Source organism: Diabrotica undecimpunctata, chromosome 2 (genome assembly GCF_040954645.1).
Source record: "Diabrotica undecimpunctata isolate CICGRU chromosome 2, icDiaUnde3, whole genome shotgun sequence".
In the NCBI taxonomy this organism is placed as follows: Eukaryota; Metazoa; Arthropoda; class Insecta; order Coleoptera; family Chrysomelidae; genus Diabrotica; species Diabrotica undecimpunctata.
This window is the reverse complement of record NC_092804.1, coordinates 40,348,598-40,363,955: the sequence shown is the minus strand read 5'-3', so window position 1 is coordinate 40,363,955 and position 15,358 is coordinate 40,348,598. Positions and strand designations below refer to the sequence as shown.

Genomic DNA, 15,358 nt, shown 5'->3' with positions numbered 1-15,358 from the left:
TTCATCCTTAGACGACTGAATCAATAAACAACACAACTGGTCAATATAATAGAGAGACGCAAGCTGAAATACTTCCGTCACATTTTGAAACACCCTGAAAAGTATGAACTTTTGCTTCTCATCATTCAAGGAAAGACCCAAGGTAAACGTGGTCCTGGTAGGAAAAATCGTTATGACTGAAAATATAAGACAATGGTAAGGAAAATCATTATTTAGAACTGCTGTCAATAAAGTCACGATAGCGAATATGGTAGCCATCATGATATCCAACGATCGATAACGGTCATGGAACTAGAAGAAGTTCGTTCCTCTAGCTTTGCTCTTATTTTATGTTGGGTTTCCTTGTATTTCTATTGGTTCTGATGTATTTTATACTATTTGCGTTGTTCAGCTTGGCAGTTAATAGCCTTGGCTATAGCCATCCTTATTTTCTCACAGGATTCCTCTATGCAATTTCCTTGTTCTGTATTCCTAAAGTTCTCGTTGATGTGTATATTGTATGTAGTTATAAGATGTTCATCTCTCATTAATTCTTTCGTGTTTAGATTAGGGGGTTTGATCAGACGATATATCCGCACCAGGGTAAGCGGCACTCTTTTTATATAATTTCGAAATATTTTGTTTCTCAAGATGTAATCAATTTGATACCCTAATATATAATCTGGACAATTCCCTGGTGCTCGCCATGTATACAATCATCTTGACTGGAGCTAAAACCACGTCCTGGATATGACGTAAATTTCTTTACAAAATTCAATTAGTAACTCTCCTCGCTCATTTTTATTTGCCAGACCAAAATCTCCTACCGTAAAACGGGGTAAATTTGTTCCACATTTTTGACTTTATTTTCATTTATTTATAATATATACTTTTTAAATGGTCGATAAGATTTTGGGATTACTTAAATTAATAGTAGAGGTGCTAAAGTGGATGTCTGTCTAATTTAAAAATAATACAAATGTGGTGCAAAGTGGGCCATATGATGAGTTTACTTTGTGCCATTTGTAATATTGTTAAGCAAATAATTTTTAAAGCAAATTAAAATTTAGTTTAATTTAAAAGTTTTTGTTATTACAAAAACAGACAAAAATAAAATTTATTTGCGCTTATAATAACATTTAACCCACTCATCATCGGTCTCATTAAGCAAAAACAGAAGAAATTCATATAAGAGATACCTAGCCTTAAAATAAATCCAATGAATATTATTCCTAACATAATCGGTCGCACTAGGTACAGAATACAAGCCCGTTTGATCAGTTGTGTTTGTTGCACAAGTACTTTTTCCTAGGTATACCAAATTGATTCACGTCGTATAGATTGTCTCCAACATTTCAGTGAATACCATTTTGTTAATCTTAACCATCTCGCTCTTACTTGCAATTCTGTGGCTGAAAGCCATAAGCTGACATGTCAAAATTATCAGGTTTTCACCAGAGCAAATAGAAAATGTATAAGCATTTTATTAATTCACATTTTATTTTTGTATCATTGCTACTAGTGTTTAATATCAATCAATAACTACTTAATTGAATTATTCTATCAGTGTTTGAGAGGTATTTTGTTTTCCTAATTTATATTGAATTCTTTGACATGTCATGTAATGACAAATAATATCACCGCTCCTAACAGTAAATTTTATAGCAAGTCATAAGATGACAAGTCGTACTATTAGCCAGTACACTGACGGAAAAAACCTTACCTGACGGGTTTAATAAGACTAAGAGTACACAAAACAGTATTTATTTATTTTACAAAATTTTAGTCTTCATCGGTTTCACTATTATTTTCTGGTCTACTAATTCGGCTTGTTGTTAGATTAGTATAGAAACCATGGTAAACAGGATCCAATAGCGGCAGTATGCTTAGTAAGTCTTTCTCCTTTAGTGGGTTAATGGGAATTGGTCCATTATGTGCCAAAGGAACACTGACTTCACTTGGCCTACCGGCAGAATGACGATTCTTCAACAAATTTAGTTTACGAAACGGTGCATCACGATCAAGTAAATATTTGAATGAAATGACATCTGAATGTATTATATACCTAATCCACCTAATATTTAACCAGTTTATTTTGTCTCCAACTGTGTCAGATGTTCTTTTAATATAAATGTATTTAATTAACGATGAAACAGAAAAGAAGTCATTATTCTTCATCTCAATTACAAAAACAGGGATCTAGCCACGAACTGTCCATACAAACTGAAACCAGTCATGTGGAATTGAAATTTTGATGTCACTTGATTTCTTTGCTCTTTCAATACGAGCGTGATCTGCATCGCATTCTAGATGTGCATGACCGGGCTCTAAAAACTTTTGGTCAATGATTTCCAAGGATGAATGTTTCTTCAATGTTATTAACATCATAATAGAACAATTTATATTTCGGTTCTGGGCAAAACATGTGTCACTGTATGTTGTTAAATGTGTAATACTGTTTGGTATATTTTCTTGTATATGTTTATATAAACAAGAAGCTATATCATCTGATCCTCTACCAGATATTGCTTCATGCCACATGTAGCAGTAGGTCATACCATTTGTTGTATCCCGAACCATTTCATTGAGTGTCCACAGTTGACGTTTGTGATATATTTCATTTGTTGTCAGATCAGGTGTAGGCAAACACTTTTGCAAATCAAACACAATAACTCTTTCATTGGTATTTTCCATTGCCGCTTTTTTGGCTCCTTCTTTTAAACGATATGCTAGTTCATATGCAGTTGCGTGTTCTAACTTGTTCTTTAAAATATTCATACGTTCATCTGCATTTGAATTTTCTAATTGCGTTTTGAAGATATCACACTTCTTACAAGTGTCAATTGAAGATTTTTTGGTTTTGTACCCTGTTGTTTTAAATACAAAACAGTACAATCGATGGTACAAGAAGCTTGCTTTTCACCTTTTGATTTTTACACGTCTTCATATAACTCACACATTTTGCGTATATTTAGCGTGTGCGATAGGTAATATTTATTTGTATGTCGACGTGAATAGTGGCTTTGAAACCTAGGAAAACTTTTAATATGGTTTAGTATATCAAATCTTTCTTCTAAATATTCGCTACGTGGAGGATGTTTGCCACTTCCTGTTATTGCATTGCATTTAACTCTTGTTATACGGCGAATGCCTTTTCATAGTCGACAAATATTAAAGCTAGTGGTTTATTATATTCAGTGCATTTTTCTATAAGATTTTTTATTACCAGTAGGTGATCGTTTGTTCCATAGCCTTTTCTAAAACCCGCCTGTTCTATTGGCTGATAAAATTCCAATTTATTTTCTAGTCGTTTTGTAATTATTTTTGTAAATAGTTTATAAATATGTGAAAGTAGACTTATGGGCCTGTAATTCCTGAGGTCGGTAGCATCCCCTTTTTTATGAAGTATGATAATTTCTGCGTTATACCACTGGGTTGGTGTTATTGCTTCCTGCAAACATCTAGTGAATAGTTTGGCAAGGACCTGCCATAATCTTTTTCCAGCCACCTTCAAGGCATCTGCCACTATTTCATCGCCTCCGGGGGACTTATTGTTTTTCATTTCTTGCACTGACCTTCGAACTTCATTGGGTGTTACGTCCGGTAAAATTTCAGATCCCTGATTGATTATCTTTGGTAATGATCCACTCCGGTTACATTGCTGTTCTTTGTATAGTTGTCTATAAAAACTCTCTATCGTATTCATAATTTGAATTCTATCCTCAATGATTTGCCCCTGTTCATTTCTTAATTTGTGGACGTTTTTTCTTCCAATGGACATGCTCTGTCTGAGTACTTTCAAGCTTTTGTTTTCTTCTATTACTCTAGTTATTTCCATCGTATTGCATCGTCTCAGATCTTTTCTAACTTACTTTTTAATTTTCTTATTCAAAATTCTTAGTTCATTTTGGTTATGATCCTGATTTTCCCTAAGTTTTCTTCTTTCCTCTAGAAGATGTTTTGTGTTGTGGCTTAATTTTTTGTTATTATTTTCAGGACAAGGACAGTATTTCTTTTCAGCTTCTTTCAATATTTGGGTAATATTATTGTTCATTTCATTGACGCTGATATTCTCTAAGTCGTGTGTATCCAAACTAGTCTTAATATTTTCTTCGTAAAGTGTTATATCTTCTGGGAACAGCCACCTTCCACTTTTCTTTTTGAGGATCATTTTTGTTCTTTCAACTTCCGTGTTAAAAGTGGTTTTTGCTCTAACTAGTCTATGGTCGCTCCCTGTTGAAAATTTATTCAATACTGTTACATCCTGAACAATATCTTTCCGATTTGATATTATGAAATCAATCTCATTTTTTGTATTTTGGTTCGGACTCTTCCATGTCCACTTACGTTGGGGTTTCTTTCCAAAGAATGAGTTCATCACAAAGAGATTTTCCTGATGTAAGAAGTCAAGAAGCCTGTTACCTCTCTCATTTCTCTCACCAAATCCAAAGTTTCCCATAGCAGATTCTGCATCATCTTGTTTGAATCCCAATTTGGCGTTAAAATCTCCAATTATCAATGTGTAATGTGTTTTTGAAGTTTGTATAGCTGCTCTTATATCTTCATAAAATTGATCAACTTCCTCATCCGGGTGACTCGTAGTTGGTGCGTAAGCCTGTATAATTTTAAGTTTGTATCTTGAGTTTAATTTAAAAATAAGATAAATGACTCTGGTACATATACTTTTTATTGTGATTATGTTTGGTACCCATTTTTTATGGATTAAAAAACCCACTCCTCCAACAGATGAATCTTCGTTTCCTCTGAAATGGAACATATTTCCAGACTTAAGTATTATTTGACCTTCTTTTCGACGCCTAACTTCACTTATACCGATTATATCCCATTTTATGTGTTGTAGTTCATTCTCCAGTTCTATCATTGATGCTTCTGTTAATAAAGTTTGTACATTGTAGGCACATATATGCATTTGTCGTTTGTTTTGGTGGCCTGATCTCTTCCGGTGATTCTTAGCACCCTCTGCTCCAACACTATTCTGACCGCCACCTTGGTCAGGGAAATTGGAACCGCCGGGGACTGAGGGCCGTACACTTGATGTATCCATCATGAGGGGAAATTTGGCCTTGAAACGCCGCGCTGGCCAAGCGTGTTGGCGAGTTTTAGAGTTGTAGTAGAAGGAAATATAGTGACCCGTCTGCCTTCGGAAACCTAATCGCCATTCGGGGTCGGAAGAAACAAGAGTTAGCCAAGAGAGGCTGATAGGAAAGATTAAAGACATTTCACTCAAGACAAGTTGAAAAAGAGTAAAATGTGAAGGCCCTTATGATCCGCCAGGTGCGTTTCATAAGCGTATGAGTATTTATTCACTTTGTGTTCCCACTCATACCTCGGGGTGTTGACTACAGACTGTATGGCTTGTCCAGCATGCCATAGCATGCAAAAAAAACTAACAAAATAAAAAAAAAACTTTATTAATAATATTGGTAAAATAGATCGTTAAACCGTTAATAACAACTGAGTTTGGATACTAAACACAAGAAAATCTAGATACTAGATATGTAATTTAAAAATATTAAAATAACATTCACAGAGTTAACTAGAATAATTTCCAGCATTCAGATTCATATAAAGTATTTATTGATACATCATACTGATTGACCTACACCACAAAAATGATTTCTAATTTACTAAAGCGGTTTAATTTGCGGGCGACCTCATGCGGGCCATGTAAAATTGCAAGTCATTTCATGTGACTATTGAGTATTTGACGCGTTCTAAGAATAGATAGACAAAAGGGAAATATAGTGCCATCGGCGAAAAAGGCCAGTTGTCTATTTATAAAAGGTAACACCTTAACTGGTCTTTGACTGCAACTATAAATCGCAATGAAACTGTATGTAAGAATTCGTAAAATAGACAAGGGTCGAAAGAAAAAATATACATCAGGACAACGCAACTTTCCACAGAAGTTTTTTGGTAATGAGGAAATGGAGGTATCTGTGCTATAAAGTGCTGAAACATTGACCCTATTCCTCAGATTTGGCTCCCTTTAACTTCCATTTACTCTCAAAATAAAGACGTTCCTCGTTGTCAGCGTTTTTTGTCCAATAAAGCCATAGCTTCTGTAGATAAGCACTTTCAAAGAAGCGCTACAGAGAGCATATGGTTATATAGATATAAGAGGGGATATGTAGAATAATAATACTTCTCTGTAAGCATAAGTTGTTATTTTCACTTTTTCGACCACTACTATAATCTATAATATAATTATAAAAATAAACGAGAGAATCGTAAAATTCTTTTCAAAAATTCATAAAATGTTGGAAAGTAAAAATAAGAAAGGTAAAAATGAAGATTTTATAAAAAAACTGGGTGTTAGAAGTATATTCTGTTAAATTTAAAAATTAAAAAGGAAAAGTAAATAGGACTTAAACAAGTTTCTCAATAAAAATCCGAACGCTGAAAACGCTAAAAATCATCCAAAGATGGAATGAGTTGAGTTGTACACTAGTAAAAAAATCAGATAATTAAACATCCATGAGTCCCTTTACAAAGAGATGTTCCTTTTTAATTAAGTCATCTTTCATTTCTTCAACTTTTTTCATCAGTTCCTCATCGCTCAGGCTATTAACATCCATTGATTTCAGTTGCTTCATAGCTGTTCTGATCATTGCGTCTCCTTCCTAAAATAGTAGATTGCCATTAAGAACTTGAGTTTATCAAAAATATTTATCGAATTTAAATGTAAGAAAAATAAAAATCAATACATTATTTAACTACCCAATTTTATAAAAATATAACTTTTATTATCTCATTCATTTTGAATTATTATATATGAAACCGGTTGGGGTCCAAAAAAACTATAAAACACTTGTAACTTATTGTATTTTGTATTATAAACCACAATAGAACTTTTCGTCATGAGACGAGCGACAACTGCAATTCAATAGTTTTGTGCTGGTTTGATCAACAATGGCTGGGGACGCAACATTATCTTCACAATTTAATCAATCACTAGAAAAAATCGTTGATGTTGCTTCACTTATTTATAATTATATCACGTTATATAATTCTGTGATAAGAAGGCATAACTTGATATGTTGACATTTTAGCAAAATTGAGTTATCAACATCACTGTGTTCGTCTGAGCGAGATCTACAAAATGGTATAACTTGATAATTCGAATTCCTAATAATAACGGAGATATAAGGCATGCCCACACCTGATATGTCATAAGTTGACATTACAGAAGAGGTAATAACTTGATAAGTTAACATAACAATGTACGCCTCTGACTATAAGGTTACAAAGAAAAAGTTGTAAGATGCCAACCCTTGATATGTTGATTTATGTAATTCTTCCACTTTAAAAATCGGCTAATTTTTATGGTTCTCAAAGAAAGCATAACATGATATGTTGACATATCAAGTTGTACCATTCTGTGATGCTGAATCTGTTATGTAAACACATCACGTATTGCCGTCTTATTAAATATGACTAAACTACTGAGATGCGACTAAGCAAGTTGTGTTATAATTATTATTATTTTATCAAGTTTGATTATTTTTCAATATTTACTTTTTTTGATGTGTTGCCTTTTCCGAAGTTCCATAATTTTTACAAAAAGCTGCCGACAACGATAACAGCTCCAGAATTCGATGAGCTAAACAATACGCAAGACGACTCCGAGACTGAAGAACAAGCAAACTCCTAGTTCATTCTTTGTACAACTTTTTTTGTTTATTAAAGTTATATTAATTTCATGAGATGTTGAGTTCTTTCCTCAGTAGGTAAACAGCGAGCAAAACTTAAATTGTAAGTATTTGTACAAAAAAAACTAACTTTCTGTTTTTTTAGTCGTATTATTGATTTTCCGATTACAAAAACATGGTCAAGTAGAAGATGGCAAAACTGTTATGTTCAACAACCTTTAATAACTTTGATATTTAATAAAAATTCATACATACTTAACTCTTTCAATAATTGGTATTTAAGCTCTAGGAAAATTATTAGTTATAAATTGTACGTTAATATTTAGATTTACCAGAGACATTTTATCTTAAAATAGCTCTCCTGTAAACTTAGCGAAACTCGATATATCAAGTTACGGCTTCTTTCCACGGAATTTATAATAATGATTTATATAAATATATACAATATTTTTTTGAGCATGTTTTAATAATTTTTTTACGATATTCCATACAAGGCTTTGGAAAATTTATAAAATAATATGTAGTCTTTAAATATCCATTTTTGCCATCTTTTATATTGGCAGGACAAGCTAGGATTAATCAGATTTTAATAACAAACCATTGACATAACAATTGAGATTTCATTGAATCATAGTAGTAATGACATCATGTCTGAGTCATAGTAGTAATGACATCTGTCATCGTGTCAATGTCTGAGTTTGGCTTGTAGAGATATCTGTACGTTGATTTGCTTGTAAAGATATCTGAAAATTATTTCACATGTGAAGCCGGTGAGCTACTTTACCAAATAATGTATTTGACACTATCTCACTAGACTTCTATTGCCTCAGATCCAAGTAACCTTTGTATGACAATACAAAGTCGTGTGCGTGCAGTGGTGTAATTTTGCAACTTTGTTAGCATATTTCATAAGTAGTTATTGAAGAAAATGGGATTTTGCAAATGCTGTGTTATAAATTATAAAAATACAACAAGAAATAGTAAATTCAAGTTCTATCGGTTTCCAACTTCTAAGCATAAATTAATGCAACGAGAAAAGTGGATTTATATCATAATAAAGCAGAAGTAAGCAACATAACCCAAATTCTGCATTCTTAAGCCCCATTTCGTAATAAGTTTGACGTGAACATTAAATTAAAGTTTACTTTAAAGTGTAAATTTCAATAATAATCATGTTGGTTCAAATTTGTTTACAATTTTTTTTTTCAAATTTAAAAAAATACTAAATATTTCTTCAAATTCGGATTACGACACCCAAAAGTTGACAGGAAAAAAATTGATTATTTAAACCAATGTGATGTATGTCTCTTCGAAAGGTTTGTATTGACAATAAATACAATTATGCAATTTAGTCTAAAATGAATATTAGTTAAAGTGTTCTTTAGGTTGTCATGAAATCGGGCGTTAATGCCGCTCCAAAATATTGATATGATATGCAATTATTATTAATTGTATTTTACAGTGGATTATGATAGTTTGGTTGAAAAGGCATTATTTTCTAGAATCCAATTTGTATTATTGTATCCATATTAATAGTAATACTGCAATTTAATAATTAATTTTATTTAGTACATACAATGCTTATCTTTTAAAAACCTCATAACCTTAATCTTAATTGTCAAATAATGAAATCTAAACGTAAAAAATATACTTATGAATTTTTACCGTTAAAAATCAATTCAAAATTTTAGTTATCATTAAGTTAATTATTGATATATACTACAATATTTACTGTATTAAATAAACAAGTTTAAGTAACTTTATTTGCAGCTAATATAAGACTAAAACATTAATAGTGCTGAACACCTTCGCTGATTTATGCTACTAGGTGTCGCTCTTCGGAACTGGCACATAGCGAATATGAACTACTTTAATAATAGGTCTTCCATACGAAAACCTTACTATGAAAGAATTCGAATGTACTGTTGTGAATTAAATATTTAATTTCCAAAAAATTTTCCAGTAAACTCTTACAACTGGCCTCCATGGTCTATTGGAGAACCCAAAATCAATGTATCGTTAAGCTTAAATAGTAAGGATCAAACAAATTCAGCAATCTTTAAAGCCGATCTAAACCTTATCTTGAACCAGCAGTACAAAGAATGGTTTAAAATATTTACTGACACATCAAAAACCTAACAGGGAGTTGGTGCAGCTATCATTATATCAGACGGTCTCTTAAAGTTTTACCTTCCCACTTTTTCTACCATACACTCTTCAGAAATCAGAACTTTAGGCATTGTTCAAAGCCCTACAATATATAAATACCGAAAACATCTCCTATATTATTCTTTTCGACTGCCTCAGTATGCAAAGTGCCTACCCGAAACATTCTATAAAGAAAATGATAAAATTGAAAGGTCAGAAATCCCACGAAAATCCCAGAATAGTAAACTTCGTGTGGATACCTATCGGAGGGCGGCAAGTGATTTAAAAACATTTTTCAAAAATAAAGTGTTAAGTGCATGGAACCGGAAGTGGCAAAATTCGTTTTAAATGTCGTTTTAAAAGTTTATATAAGTGAAATAATACAGATCATTCGTATTCGTATCTATTAATCTCTTTTCATTATTTTTACTATGCGAATGGAACGGACTACCTTTCACCTATGCTTGTTTTATATTGACACCACATTTCCGCAATATATTGTTACGATAAATATGACTCATAACCTAAGCTGTAAACATATTTTTCTAACAAGTATATTTTTAGTAGGCAATATCCACGGGTCCTCTACGCTAAAACCTGTCTGGCCTCCATGGCATTCGAGAAAGTTCATGAAAGGTCACCGGACAATTCGAGGGAACTCGAGATAACGGTTATAAAATATATATAGAGGACTTGTTATTGAAAATAGTTAGTCTAGAAAGAATAATTGTATCGAGTCGAGTTTGTAACGCGGGAAATAAATGTTGTAAATAAATTATATAAATTAGAATAGTGTCAGTGGAAAATAAATTAGTGTAAGATTAAATATAAATTAAATAAAAAAGACTTTAATAAACTAAGTGTTAGAACATTTTATAATAAATAAAGTCGCTAAATTAGATTTATAAATACAGTTCAATATAACATATACTTACTGCGATATATTTCCTTTTCACGCTTGGTTCGAAATCGCTTAAATATTTCATGCCGTTTTGATGTTCCAAGTTTCTCTGATATTCAATTGCCCCCTAAAAGATACAGTAAGGTTATACATATAAAATATTGACTGTATAATTTAAAAAATGTCAATTTTTTAACGTTTTAAATTATTTGCCATTGTAAATAATCTAATATTAAAATATTCCTAAACCGTTTAGAAGAATCGAAAATTCAATTGAATTATACACGATTATCTACGTAAACAGTTTTAAAATTTATATATTTACCTGTATAACATCATCTGGAAAGTTTACAATTCGTGCGCAGTGTACTCCATAGCTTTTGTCGCATTCGCCTTCGCGTATCGTGTAGAGAGGAGTCATCGTCGTATCAGTAACTAAAGCTGATACATATAAATTAGCCACACAATCGTAGTTTTCTGCTAGTTCGTTAATTTCGTGAAAATGTGTAGCAAACATTGAAAAACTGCGAATATCTCTAGCCAAATGTCTGTAAATAAAAAATATAATGTATTAATACGATTAATTAGTTATATCAGCTCTCTAATACAACAGAGGTGATAGAACGTAACAAACTTGAGATTATAGAGGTGACTTAAACAATACAAACCAAAGTGATAATCTTATTGACTTCATAACGGAAGAGCAATATATATTCACTAATAATTTCTTGAGGTATACGGTCTGTGTTGTAGAGGTAGTACTTTTTGCTTGAGATAATAGTGTCGGGAGTTATAAACTGGAGATGATTTCAAATAATTCACAAGTAGTCAGTTACTTATGACGTCCACGTGCCACACCCTGGTAACTGCATTAACCTGCAGGTTAAACTAAGTAAATATGGCCAGATATGGCGAGAAAACTCAGCCGTAGCTGCTAGCGGTCTCAAAACTCAAAATAGACAAAAGCTCATGGAACTTCAACGTTCGAATTTCTACAGTCGTATCCATAAAAAGTTCTCTTTACAGCGGTGGTGAGGGAAAACCACCTCATTATATTATCCTAGATAATCTCCCTTTCTCTCTCTGTCTCAAATGGCGCTGCAGTCCAAATCGAGCCTTGACCTTCACCAAACTATGCCTTTAACATTGCCGGTCCAACACCGCTCTTCTGTAAGTTCTCACGTCTAGCCATTTTTGTGCGTTCGCTGCTACTTCATCCTCCCATCATTTCCGTACCCTTCCTTTTAATCTTACGCCCTGCATTTTACTGCCTATGGCTCTTTTCGGCAGTCTGTCGGCCTCCATTCTTACTACATGACCAGTCCACCGAAGTCTTTGAAGTTAAACGAATTCTGAGATGGGTGCCTCTTTGAACAGTTGGTATAGTTTAAGGTTGTACCTGGATCTCAATACTGCGTTTTCGTTAATAGGTCCAAATCTCTTCCTTAGTGTTTTTGTTTCAAACACTTTCGGCTTTCTTTTTGTATTTTCTGTCATGATTCATGTCTCGTATCTATAACATACTATTGGCCTGATAATAGTTTTGTAGACCTTGATTTTCGATTTTCAGTGTGAGGTTTTGGAGCGGAACACATGGGCGAGTGAAAAGAAAGCTTTATTTCCTTTTACTATTATACTTTGAATGTCTGATTTACTGTTCCATCCGTGCTTAATTCAACTCCCAGATATGTGAAACTTTCTACTGTTTTAATATAGTCCTATAATTGAAATTTTCATCTGTTTCTCCTAGCTCTTGGCTGTGTTAGCTTTTTTGTCTTTTAATATTTATTTCTAGCCCGGTCTCTTTTGTCCCTGCTTTTAATTGTGAATATGTTTCCGCCGCCTCTTCCGTTCTGCGAGGCATAATGCTGATGTCATCGGCATAAGCGGCAAAAATCCAGAAGAGCAGATAATCAGCTATCCAAGAGTAATAAAATCAGTTTGGAAAACTTATTTCCAAACTCCTTAAGGGACACCAGAAAATGAAGAATCCTAGATAATATCAAGCAATAATTTATTAATTATTGTTATAACAGACCAAGATTCGGCAGATGAGGACAGAACAAGGACAATGAGGCTGTCGAGGTAGTAAATCAACGAAATCGCTTCCCATTAAATATAAACAGCAACCTCAAAATTGCTACATGGAATGTAAGAAGCATGTACAAATCTGGAAAAACAAAACATAAAGGTATCCATAACATACAGATAGTTTAAAAAATTGATACACTAGAAATAAGCGACACAAAATGGATAAACTCTGAAGACTAGAATATAAAGAAACGAATAATCTTTATTCGGGAAAGGGGGAAGACAATATCGATATGAAGTGGACATTATACTTAACATGTACTCAACTACTGGCTTCATTAAAATATACGAAAGGATAATATTGCTGAAACTGATAACCTATGAGATACACAATTTAATATAAATTTATGATCCAACTGCTAAGTCGAGAGACATGCCGGTAATCTTGGGAGAATCATAGAGGGCGCATAGTAGGATTATACAGAAAACTCTTTTCGTTACTGAGATTGCACTTAGGAAGAAGAAACATTTCTTCAAACTACCTCCAAAAATATTTCAATAATCTAAAATCATCGTAAAAAAACCCAAATAACATTGTCAGAAACCGTATAACAGTAGACCGTGTAACTGTAGACAGGGCCGCCAAGAGAGATGAGCGGGCCCCTTTAAAACGAGAAGGGCGGGCTCCGGCAAAAAGGGAACAGTCTATCAACAATCGGTATCAATAATGAGTAATAGTCAAACACTTTATCATTTGAACTATCCGATCCACAGCTTAAAAAAGAATTGTCACAATATTGCTGTCCATTATTAACTTTTTTAATTTACTTACTTTAAGAAATGGCCTAAGTGTCCGAAGGGCTCATAAATGGGCCCTGTCCCAATCTACCATAACCATACTTTAAGAAATCAACCACTAAGATTTAATCATAATAAAAATTCTTTTTAAAAAAATTTATAAATTTAAGGCATGAAAATTTATGGAAAGTTGATCAGTTGTAAACCCACTGTACACACACTTTGTGTTATAAAACTGGAAATGCCCAGTAGGTTAATCAATCTTCGCCATTCTGCAGCATATCCCAGTCTTAGTTTGACGGAATCTGTTGTAAAGTGACAAGTGACTTAATTTCATCATTTTAGATTCAGTGACTAGACGACACCTAATATAAAAAAGCCATACAAGATCCAACGGACGGATTGTATATATTACTTAACCAAGATAATGTTTATATAGGTAAAAGGTTTTATAAATCGTCAAATAGAAATTTTGAAAAACTTACTCGGCAATGGCCCAAGCTAATCCGCATCCATCGTAAGTTGAAGTGCCTCGTCCCAATTCATCGATAATGACTAGTGAATCAGCTGTAGCTGTCTAAAATAAAAAAAGAAACAAAAGAGAAAATAAAAAAAGAAAAGTTAAACATAAACTAAAAGAATTATCAGGTATTGTTTGTATCCATCCATCTTTCAATAAGTTTTATATTACTGACGAAAGTTTACATCACCTACATATACATACTAGAGATCAACTCATAATTTTATTATTTTTATTATAATTCTTTTGTTGTATTTTTTTTGGACGGCATTTATATTACAGAAAATATTACTTTAGAGTTTTAGTTATAGATAAATTTTAACTTTAATCAAACAGTTTAAGCAAGGTCTGTCTAATAATTCATAAACGAATCTAAAGCCAATTGTAATGGCGTTAAAACCACATTAACATTATATAGATTTACTAGATTTTTAGTTTTGTGTGGTCCATCTGAACGCTTGATGCTTGTTAAGCCATAAGTTGTCGAGGTCGTATTAGAAGAATCTTCTACTAATGTAGGTCACTTACTTTTTCAAAGTTATTTTTAAATAGCTATATGGTAAGGCTAATAGACTTACCTTAATAATAGTAGATGTTTCAACCATTTCCAGCATAAATGTAGAAAGACCCTTTAACTGGCAATCTTCTGCACCAACTCTCACCAAAATAGCATCGACAATGGATATTTCAGCTAGAGAACAAGGAACCAAGCAACCGATGTGTGCCATTAGTACTGCGGTACCAACGCTTCTTATATACGTACTCTTACCACACATATTGGGACCTATAATAACGTATAAGTCATACAAACTTTTAACAGTATATGTAATAGTATATGTAGAAGAAGCAGAAGCAATGTAGTGCTGTAAATTTTGTACTCAGTTCAGAGGTGGAATGTTTTGTATTACGGTTCTTTTTAAGATCAAGATGTTGAACATTATTCATTCAAACGAAGGCCATCAACGGAGAATTAATAAAAGAAAATTCATTTACATATAGATGTACTAAATATGGAATATGTTGGAACGAAAAAAAAAATAGTTGTACCCTAATATAGCTTCGGTGAATTTTTTAGGTCAGTCACAGAAGTGGTTTTTTTACTTTACCTTGAGAACAGCTCACAAGAAAAATTGGAGGATATATCCACATTGATTCTCTAATTAAGTGCTTTCATTTGACATATACTTTAACCTTGAGTATCGACTATGTTTATTTTACTATAAGCACAGTATTTAGTAATTTTTTAAAGTAGAATATATTGAAATTATCTGGTTAATTAGTAAAAATAGTAAACAGTGAAATAGAATA

General features: G+C 32.8%; 1 protein-coding gene across 1 annotated transcript in view; it reads right to left on the bottom strand.

Moving 5' to 3' along the window:
- Positions 1–5,393: 5,393 nt before the first annotated feature.
- spel1 (DNA mismatch repair protein spel1) overlaps positions 5,394–15,358 on the bottom strand; it is a 90,511-nt gene continuing 80,546 nt past the window's right edge. Inside the window, exons 10-14 of the mRNA XM_072522703.1 lie at positions 14,629–14,834; positions 14,016–14,107; positions 11,027–11,249; positions 10,736–10,828; positions 5,394–6,623 (exon numbers count right to left, since the gene is read on the bottom strand). Coding sequence (XP_072378804.1) covers positions 6,468–6,623; positions 10,736–10,828; positions 11,027–11,249; positions 14,016–14,107; positions 14,629–14,834 — 770 coding nt within the window. The 3' untranslated portion in view covers positions 5,394–6,467. The remainder of the gene's footprint in view (positions 6,624–10,735; positions 10,829–11,026; positions 11,250–14,015; positions 14,108–14,628; positions 14,835–15,358) is intronic.